Below are 10394 nucleotides of genomic sequence, written 5' to 3' on the forward strand. Positions count from 1 at the left end.
AGAAGGCGCCACAGGCAGCGGCGCAGATCTGTCAGCGGGTCATATTAGAAGGGAAGAACATCAAACGGGAAAAGGAAACGAGGAGGTTCCACATTCAATCCCACTCAGACACGCTTCTGCACAAGTCTTTCATTTTAGCTGATCGCCATCCTCCGTGGCATTCCCATCATTGTCGTCATCGTCCCCGTCCACAGAATTGAAGTTTGGAAGGCCTTCGTTGTCATCATCTTCGTCGCCGTCACCACCACCGTCCAGGTTCAGAAGCGCATTCTCTCCAGCCACAGCGGTCGCGCTGCCATCAGCAGAGTCCCCGTGCCGTAGGTGCACAAGAGGGTCGATAATAGTGCCCATGTCAACCAGCTGCCATGGGGACTGCTGGCGCCCTGCCGCTGTTTTGCATGTTGTGCTCCCCGCTGTGTCCAGCGACTTCGCCGCCGGCATTTCCAGCACCGGCGCCTTCAGGAGTCTCCGGCAGACTTCTGTCACTGTCTTCAGTGCAGAATTGTTTTGAGGGTCTTGCGGGTTGTGGTACTTTCTGCGCAAGCACTGGAATAAGGACTGACGGAGCTGCGTGACAAGGGCATAGGTAGCGCGGTCAATATGCACTGCAATCCAACCGTCCACAACACAGATGGACAGCTCCGCATTGTACTCCGTTGTGGACTCCGACGCACCAAAAAGCAGCAATGCCCATAGACTGACAGCGGACAGGCTGGTAAGGAAGTCCCGCCGCGGATCTCTCACCCCAAAGACGTCCTGGAAGACGTAGAAGAGCGCCGGGACAGGCTGGACTGGGGACGTGCTCGACGTCGTAGAATCTGTGGTAACAGCCTGTGAGTCTCGCCGAAGTTCCCTCAGCAGTTCATCTCGGCCAGGCGCATCGCCACCGCGGGGGCCGTCAACGCGTCGACACACACTATCCTTCGTAGGCTTGATGCTGAAAAAATGTTTCGTCCGTAGCTCCACCTTGCGCGCGGCATGGAGGCGCCGCATGGAGGAGAGTGTATTTGCAGGTGGCCGCAGCAGTGCCACGTTCGGGAAGAGCGCCGCACAGACACACGCCTTCACCAACGCAACATCGAAGCTGTGGCGGGAGAGAGCGCTAGTATCGACGCAGAGTGTTCCAGGGTAGGAGAGGGGTACCCATCCAGGCACCCGCACATCCTGTGTGCGTGAGTCACCGGAACTGAGATTCAACTTGCCACCTTCTGAGTGTACTGCTGTCTCCTTGATCGTGCCGCTATCGCCGCCAAGGTGCCCGTGTACTGGATCCCCGGCTGCATCTATGCTGTCAACCATTTCACCGTCTTCCTCCAACTCGTCTTGCGCGCTAATGAGCCCGGCGTGACGCAAGATGTCGCGATACTGCGCCTTGTACTTGGAGATGACACGAAGATTTCCTAGGTGAAGTAAGTTGAGCCTCGCGAAGTCTTCCTTTTCCCCGTTGGCGCAGAATGCGTTGTACGCATTCAGGAAGCTGATGTGATCGCTCTGCGAGCTACGTGACAGGAGATAGCGCCTCTTACGCGCTTCGGCCGCAACGTCTCGGCTCGTGACATACGGGCAGACGTCTGTGCATGCGGCCACAGTCAGAACAGAATCCAGACAGCGCAGAACAGCGCCGACGATAATCATCTTGCCAATGCGCGGGTCACAGGGCAGCAACGCCAGGTACTCCCCCAGAGGGGTAAGAGCGTCCGTCTTTCCAACAGCACTGATGCCGCGAAGAACCTCCATGGATGCGTCCACGTTGGTACTCGAAGGGGGCTCGAGAAATGTCTGCAGTGTTGCCTTTGGATTCGCGTGTCCAAGCGAGAGCAGCTTCAGCAGCACCTGCATCAGCGGTACGCGGTGAATGTCCGCCTCCGGAAATGCCGGCAGTGAGTTCCACAGCTCCTTTGTAAAGAGGCGGTAACACATACCTCCTTGCGTTCGCCCTGCACGGCCCTTGCGCTGCGTGCAGTTTGCTTGACTCGCGTAGCCCAGGGTAAGCTGCGTTGAGAAGAAGGGCGTGGAGGCAGCAGTATCGCCGCTGCCCCTGCTGCCTCCTGCTCGGCCATCCTCCGGGACTTTCTCCAGCGGCACGTGCGCAACGGTCGGGCGCCGCGACGTCGAAGAGCCAATCGTGTCTGTGGTGCCTTGGTGGCACGGGAGAGTGGGGCGGCTTTCCCAGGAAGTTGTCTTGATAAGGCCCGTATCGATGACCACAGCGGCGTCATCGATGGTGATGCCACTTTCGGCGATATTCGTCGCCAGCACCACCTTCACTGTACCGGGCGGGGCCGGCATGAAGCACTCCCGCTGCTTCGCGTTATCGACAGTGGAGTGAAGGAGAATGATGTAAAAGCGGCCTTTAGCATCGGGAAGTGCGTACGGACCGCTGTACTCCATGATCGCAGCCATCGCAGACGTCAGCTCCTTCCACCCTGGCAGAAACACCAGGATGGACTTTCCATCTGTATTATTCTGAAGGTCGACTTGCACCGACCGGTGTACGAGGTAGGCGATGAGGTTGTAGTCGATTTTAAGATATTTGCGTGTGTTGACGCGTCGTGATGCAGTGGTCGATGACTTCACCAGCGGGATCGGCGTGGTATGCTCTCTTTTTTTTCCCTCATCCTGTTGGTCTGAATCCGCAGACGACACGGCATCCAAGGAGGGCGAGCAAAATTGTGCAGTTGCTGCCTCGGCGGCAATATCCTCGAGGTAGCGGATTGTCACTGGGTACACTGCCCCCTCTACCTGCACGACAGGTGTGTCCGTGCCGAAGTAGCGGGCAAACACGTCGGCTTGCATCGTCGCACTCATGAGCACCACACGAAGGCGAAGGTTCCGTGCCAGCAGCTGCTTCACGAGCGCAAGAACGACATCACAGTTGATGTCTCGCTCGTGTACTTCGTCGATGATCAGGTGAGAGATGTGCTCCAGCTCGGGGTGGGTGGAGAATATCTGCAGTAGTACGCCTGTTGTGCAAATTGTAATATGCCGCCCTGGGCGTGCGTCCAGCCGAACCGCGTACCCGACATCCTCTCCCACTGTGCCAAGACGTTCCTGTGCGATGCGTTCGGCAATGCTAAAGCTGCTCAGTCGACGCGGCTGCGTGACAAGGATGTTACAGAGTCCCCCACGGCCGTGCTCGATCTCATAATCCAAGATGTACTGCGGCACCTGCGTCGTTTTGCCGCACCCTGTCGTACCGCACACGACAGTGACACGGTGGCGCTGAACGGCGTCGAGCAACTGAGCCTTTACTGTTGCCATAGCCAGTGTGGAGCGACAGGGATGGAACTGAGTAAGGTAGACAGGGTTGCGTCGAAGGGCGAGCATGCTCTGCAGCATCTGAGCCGCATACGACGGGTCTCTGGCAAAGCTGCGCTGAGTGAGGTCCAGCAATGCCCGTTCACTCATGCCGCGGGCACGGTCACTGCGGTCGTCTGCAATGTCAGCACCATCGTCGCTCCCGGTCTTCCCTGTTGCAACATCAGTGGCTGCGTCAGCTGCTACGTCTTCTGGTTGCTGTGTCACTTGCCGCAATTGAGCCTGCAGCTGAAACACCAGCTCCGCGGGGAGCGCCGCGGACGGAATCGACTCGGGTGAGATGGACAGATGCGCGTTCACAAACGCCTGCACCGCTTGAAGTCGCTCATCGTACAGCATCAGGTTTGTCATTGCGGCCTCCATAGCCGCACGCTCGGCCTCGAAGCGGTTGATTCCGGTGGCGTCACAGCAAAGACCGTTGAGAGTAAGATGGCAACGATACGTGATAGTGCTGTTGCTGCCGCTCGTCGTGTTTGATTCCTTCGTGAAGCTTGTTTGCGGCGTCAGACTGGCCTTGCCGAACAGCAGATGGTGGTACTGTACAATCCGCCGATAGGCAGGCTGCAGCTGTCGCAGAATTGACTCTAACGGTGCACTCGGCTGGTGAGAGAGACCCTTCTTCGTGCTGCTGCCGCTGCTGCCCTTTTGCGCGCCTCTACGTCGCGAATGTCCCGTGCCATCCGCCTCCTGCTGCCGCTCTACATCTTCCTTCAGCAACTGCAGAATGCAGAGCGCATGGGCAGCGCACTGCCGCTTCGCTGTCTTCATATTCTTTGCCACCCCTGTCGCCGTCAGACCGGTGCGAGAATCGAGTACAAGAGTCGCCACGAAGACCGTCCCTGCAAGATGCGCTGTCGTCATCAAGCTTGAGGCATCGCGTAGGCTCTCATTGAGGTCTTGCAGTGCTGTGGGGCGACAGTAGCGCTTCGGGTAACGACGCAGCAGCTCTGTGGCGCGGTCCACGACGGGGTGGCCACTTTGCAGCACCTCCTCACGCATGTAACCTTCCTGCTTCACATGGGCAGCGACGGCCTGCACGTACGCAGCACTCGCGTCCACGTACTCATCCCACGAGCGATATTCGTGAGGTTGCGGAGTTTTGGGTAGAGGGGGCAGCACCGCCTCTTCCAATGGTGGAGGGACTGCTGAGGCGCCTGCCGTTGGTGACGACGGTCTCCCTCTGCTGCTCATGTAGTGATCCAGCAGCTGCTCTGCATGCATGAAGCACAGCGCACGCGCTATTTTGGCCTTCCTCGACTGCCCAATGGCAAAGACTTCTTTTTGCTCCGCGCCGTCACCGTCGCAGCGGCTGCTCAGAGGAAGCTCGAGTACGCACCGCATAAGCTTCGAGTGAGGAATATGATGCACCGTTGGATCCCGCATAGCAAATTCCGCATCAGGGCTGGTCTGTTGTTGACTTCTCCGGAGCATCTCTACGACGCGCTTCTCTGCCCCCCTGTCCACAGCTAACGGGGATACACCTGTGGCGTCTTCGAGTCTACCGCCCGGTAGTGAACGTATTCGTGAAGCCTGCGGCGTCCGTGACATCCTTCTTCGAGCCCGCCGGAGCTGCACCCTTTGCTCCCGTTGTTCTCCCATCGAAGAGAAAGTGCCCTCTTGAAGCGGTTTATCGGAGTATCTGTTCATTTCAGCACACTTGTGCGGGGGTCTCTGCGTAGGGTTGCCGGTTCTCTTCAACTCACTCGCTGCGGTGCTGTTGTTAGGGAAGCAACTACTGCTTGGAGACAGTACGGGAGTAGGCTTCGGTTCTGCACGCGCTTGTGATTTAGCGGGTGAGAACAGAGTCGGGGTTAAGCGCGGAGTACGCTTCCTCGAAGAAGTCGGCAGCGCTGACTGCTGCCGCTGTGTGTTCGATGGCCCCACAGTCTCCAGGCTGATTAGTAGGGCCGCTAAGGAAGACTCGTCACGTGATGAGGACTTCACAGCAGGAGAGACGGCCTCCTTGGCTGGGGATGGCGTCGTCCGCTTCAGACAGCAACGCACAACGCGATGAGGCTGGGGAGAGGCCCGCGAATCAATGGCACCGCATTCTTGACTTCTGTAACGCGGTGCAGACGATGATGTATGAGAGAAAGCGCCGCTATTGCCCGGCACGTGTGCCGTTCCAGCCCTACCGTTGCTCAGATGACAAGCAACGGTTGCTACTGTCAACAGTACACAGCTCCTACCCTCCCACTGCCGGGTCTGCATCCGCCATGGACGCCAACACGGACATGACATTGAGCTACACATCCCGGGGACGGTTGCGATGACACAGAGGCCACTACCACGGATGAAAAAGTGCGAAAATGTGCCCATGTCGGCTAAAGAGAAAGAGATAGGGTGGGGGAGGGGAGAGGGTGCAAAAAATAGGGGGTATCCCAGCAATCTGTGACGAGATAGGAGGGGAAAAACTGAGTTTTGCCAGCAGGCGTGTGGCATCTCGGAGAGCGGCGTGGAGGAGCTACCAGTCGAGCGAGCGCCACCAATAGCGCCGTGACTGTGGACACACACACAAACAGAGGAAGAGAAACGAATGTGCAGAAGCGCGCGTACGGATTCTGCGTCGTTCTGCTGTCGTGTGTGATGATGTGTCGAGGGAAGGCGGGGGGAGGCCACTGCGAATGCGAGACAACGTATGGTCATGCAAAACGGAAGAGTGGGAGGAAAAGGGGAGCCACACACGCCCCCAGCATAGATGACGCCTACCACTCAGCGCGCCTCCTACCAAACAATACAACCACCAACACCGACAACAGCCACCGCAACGGAGAGGGTATGGCGTGTAAGGCGGCGAGGATATATAAGTGCATGAAGCACGGAGAGGGAAAACAGAAGAGCGATAATGATGGCGGTTACGTGAATGTGTGTGGTTCGGTTGAACGTCAATGCGGAAGACAGCAAGACAGTCCCATATGTGTGCGATGATACATGATCTGCAAGGGTCTTCTGTGGGGAAGGAGAAGGGGTCAGCTGGCGTACTAGTTCATTCAACACCAGCAGTATCTCTGCCTTTTCTTTCCTCCACCTCGCTTGTAGCAGAGCCGCGGACTTCGCGCGCTGCCGAGGTGGTCCAGATTTGGTGCGGGATGAGATATGCATACACAGCCCCTCTTTCTCTTAAAAGCTGTGTACACAGCCGCTGTTTTTGATTTTGGTCCCCGGCTCTCTTCACTCTAAGTAATCTCAGCGGAAAGCAAGCCTCTCCCCCCATACACACACACACACGCACGCATGCACATGAAGAGACTGCTGTCAGCGGCTCGCTCTTCACTTCGGGTCACCGTAAGCTAAACAGCCCCGTTGTCCCCCTTGCGCAATGCATCAAGCCGCTGTGCCTCCGTTAGATGCTTCCACCGCTGCTCTCGGACCGCCATCACGCGACTGCCCAGCATGTTCATTGGGCGCTCCACATACGCCCAATCCGGATTGATCATGTAGCGGTAGTATAGGTAGACACACGTCAGTACCGTTGAGAACAACATGAGAAATACCTTCACGTTGCGCAGCCGCTCCGCGCTCATGGTGTGGTAAAGCGTGCTGCGCTGTGAGTAGAGTCCAACAGAAATTGTGTCGAATGTGTGGACGTTGCTGTTCTGCTCGTAGTACATACCTCGGTCCTCCTGGTCCTTCAGCACGCGTTCCTGGTTCTGCTCTACACGCAGCATGCTCAGCTCGTGCTGACGCTTCAATTCAAAGACAACCTTATCACGCGAGAGTATCTCATGGATAATGGCGTCCCGCACCTCCAGCCTCTTTGCGGTTGCGTCAGCATCGAAGTTTGGGGCTGTCGTCCTTTCGGCCGCCCGGAGAGAAACGTCAGCGCCAACGTCTTTGTTGCCCGACGCAGAGCCCTTACGATCCCTGTCGTGAATGGCTTCGTCTTCAGTGGAAGAGACAGAAGAGGACAGGGAAGCAGCGTACCGCTGAGATGTGCTAGAAGGATGCGATGAAGTGCTGAGGATCTTAGCAGCGCTCGAAAGACAGCCACAGCAGCGCCGCATAGGAGAAGAGTTGTGCAATCGTAACGCGTACATCTGGACGAGTGTGTCTGTCCGGGCGGGGGGGGGGGGGGAAGGGGAAGGCAACGTAGTGGTGGCGACAGACACTTGTGGCAAAGAAGAAAGAGGCCGATGTGCGACAACAGGGTCACCGTAACGCATGTATAGTGCCCTTCCACGCAGGAGTGGGTGAGAAAAGGAGGTGAGTTCCAGCGGGAGGAGCCCCATCCAAAGACGCACTTACATGCAAACACATGCACAACAAGACTACCGTATACTGTCGCACAGATTAGCAGAAAAAAAAAGCAGGTATATACATATACCCCACGCAGATGAAAAGAGTCAATCCAAAAATGAGGAACGAGAGCGAAACGGGATGCGATGACAACGCAAGCGGAATGTGTCGTGAGAGGTGTGTGAATGCGCACAACTAACCAGTGTGAGAAGGGGCCATCAAGCTGCGTCATGGCCCCGCTTATCGCCCTTCAGTGCGGTAACTGCCGGACAGTGACGGGACTAGCTTCACCCAGTGCCTCACTGCACATCTGCTCCTTTTTGAGCGGCAGCGTCAGTAAAGTGTCGCCAGTCATGCAGGCCCTGCTGCACAATTACCATCTTCATCTCCCCCTGCAGACATTCCACCTTCTTTCTACATGGCTGAGTGGAGGGTGAAGGCAATGATAAAGAGAGGAGAAGAGGAAAGGAAGGGAGAGAGACCGAGTGATGCCGTTGATGATGGCCACCATCCGCAACTAGCCCCCTTCACGTATGACCTGCCGTGTGGTATACCTAAATTGCTCTCTAATTTGATGACAGAAACGTGTGTGTGGTAACGGTGAAGGAAAATAAAAGTGCGAGAGACGCGACGAGGCAGATTGATCCACGGGTTCGGGAGGTAGAACAAGCAAGAGTGAGTCAGCACTCAACCACACCAATAGCGCCAATTCAAACGACAAGAAAGGTAGGGGGGGGGGGAAAGCAGCAACAATGTATGTCTCGTGCGTAGGTTAGTAGCGGCTTTGATAATACCAATGCAGCTGCGGAGGCAGCAGCAAGTGAAGAGACAAGAGGCCAGCGAAAAACGAGAAAACGAAGCGAAGTGACCGATAAATAAACAGTAGGTTGTAGCGTTGCCGCTACCGAGTTAGCCCAGATACAATACAAGGTGGCTTTCCGAGGCGCAGGACGTGACAGTGTAGAGAGAAAAAAGGGAGAAGGGGAACGCGTTGTTTAATGTTAAAACGCCCCCCAGAGCCCCAGATTCCACCAATCGTAATAGCAGAAGCACGAGCGAGTGCTGGAACAGCTGTAGAGGGCTGCTCTAGCAGTCAATTTTGTGGCGCGCAGGGTTCTCGTAAGCAGACACTTTTCTCCTAGTCCCACTACCCTGGAGAGGAGGCAAAGAGAAATGGGGAAAAGGCGGAGGAGCACAAGGGGGGGAGGTCACCTCACTAAATCCTGCCGACGTCCTTCCAAAATAGAACAACAACAACGTACAACAACAAAAGCAAAACAGTCCCATTCAAATATGTGAAGGGGCCAACACGCGCTTGTGCAGATACCGGCATACACACAAGAAAGGGGAAAAAAGGGTGATAAGAGAGTGGGGAGAGAGAGAGAGGTGGTCTCACAGACAGACAGGAAAAAAAAACTCAACGAAGGCGAGGAGCAGAAAAACAGAAGCGAGAAAGTAGAGAGGGGAGGGGAAGAACAGGTGCGGCAAGAAGTACCCGCGCTCACCCACCAAACTCCACAACGCACAGGTACTGAAAACGAATACAAGTATAAGTCTGCACGCACACACACACACACACACACACGCGCAGAAAGAAAGCACAGCGACGTCTTTGTGGCCGAGAGGGCCGCCTTCTTTACGTCAAGTAGCGATATACGTATGTGTGTGTGTGTATGCCCGTGTTCTTGCGCTGTGATCAAAGTTGATGGTAATGGCAGGGTGTGCCTCTGTGAGTGCCTATACGTCTACTTGGCAAGCGTATGTGCTGTCACCCTAGCCGCGGCTGCTCTGACGATGTGCAGCGACGCACACATCGTGTTTTACACATGTGGTTGTGATTGTGTTGAAAATGATCAAGCGTTGTTCAAGACCCAAGAAAATGCGAAGAAGGAGGAAGGAAGAAAAAAAATTGATTTGAGGCATTTCGATGTGTGCACTGGTAGCGGGTGACGTGTGCCTTTGAGGCACACACACACACACGCACACTCAATATACTCAAGCCCCAGGTCCTTCTCTCGACACTGCCATCAGAACTTGCTGTGCGTGATGGGGGACAACGCCTGCATCCAAAGTAACCGCGGACACCCAAGGAGGAGTCTGTGAGCGCAGCGGTGGGGGCCATAGGAGATAACAACCACTCTCGAAAAGGACGACAACAGCACGAAGGCGCCGAGACTCTAGAAAAAAGTACGTCCACAATGTCGAGTGGACAGATCGGTGTGTCCGACCTCTTTCATTTTCCTCGCGTTGAAAGTCTCTTTTTTATTGCTTGTGGTTGTAGCGGCTGAGAGTCAGAAAGGTGTCACCAGGAACTGAGCTATAAACCGGATATGAGTCGAGCGTATCTGCACATCACACTTCTCCTCTCACGGGGGAAGAGACGAGGACTGGTGGGGAATGACAAGGAAAAGGCAATCTTTTCTTTCTTGCAACAATACCTCCGTACAGGAGTGCAACAGAGTGGAGAGACGTGGCGAAGGCAGACGACAACGGCCGAGAAAACGAACAAGAACAGACGCACACACTAAATGAATAGAAAGGGCATATAAAGGAAAAGGAAGAATGAAAGGGACATAAAAGAATACGGGAAGGGCACGGTGCGGGCTGAGAGAGGGAGAGGGTAATCAGAGGAGACGTAGGTGGGGGAAGTAGGAGAGAGGAGAGTGGCCCTTTTTTTTCTCTACAATTTAGTGCATTGTATATCACTGAAAGGAAAAAAGAAACAGGAATCAACCTCAACTTCAACAAGAGCATGGCCACAATCCCACGCACACACGCCAGTGAATGGGGCACTGTCAGTTGCGCATTGGCATCTGAGCGGGGGAACATACAGCTACCAC

At 55.5% G+C, this 10394-nt stretch overlaps 2 protein-coding genes across 2 annotated transcripts; both read right to left on the minus strand.

Moving 5' to 3' along the window:
• Positions 1–129: 129 nt before the first annotated feature.
• LBRM_20_1240 (ATP-dependent RNA helicase-like protein) lies at positions 130–5964 on the minus strand (the record flags this gene model as incomplete). Its single annotated transcript, XM_001564358.2, has 1 exon — positions 130–5964. The coding sequence occupies one exon, from the start codon at positions 5962–5964 to the stop codon at positions 130–132; it is 5835 nt and encodes a 1944-aa protein (XP_001564408.1).
• Positions 5965–6608: 644 nt separating this feature from the next.
• Positions 6609–6986, minus strand: LBRM_20_1250 (conserved hypothetical protein; the record flags this gene model as incomplete). The annotated part of the gene is made up of 1 exon (XM_001564359.1): positions 6609–6986. The coding sequence occupies one exon, from the start codon at positions 6984–6986 to the stop codon at positions 6609–6611; it is 378 nt and encodes a 125-aa protein (XP_001564409.1).
• Between the last annotated feature and the right edge of the window lie 3408 nt (positions 6987–10394).

Source organism: Leishmania braziliensis (assembly GCF_000002845.2).
Source record: "Leishmania braziliensis MHOM/BR/75/M2904 contig, possible fusion of chromosomes 20 and 34".
NCBI classification, from domain to species: domain Eukaryota; phylum Euglenozoa; class Kinetoplastea; order Trypanosomatida; family Trypanosomatidae; genus Leishmania; species Leishmania braziliensis.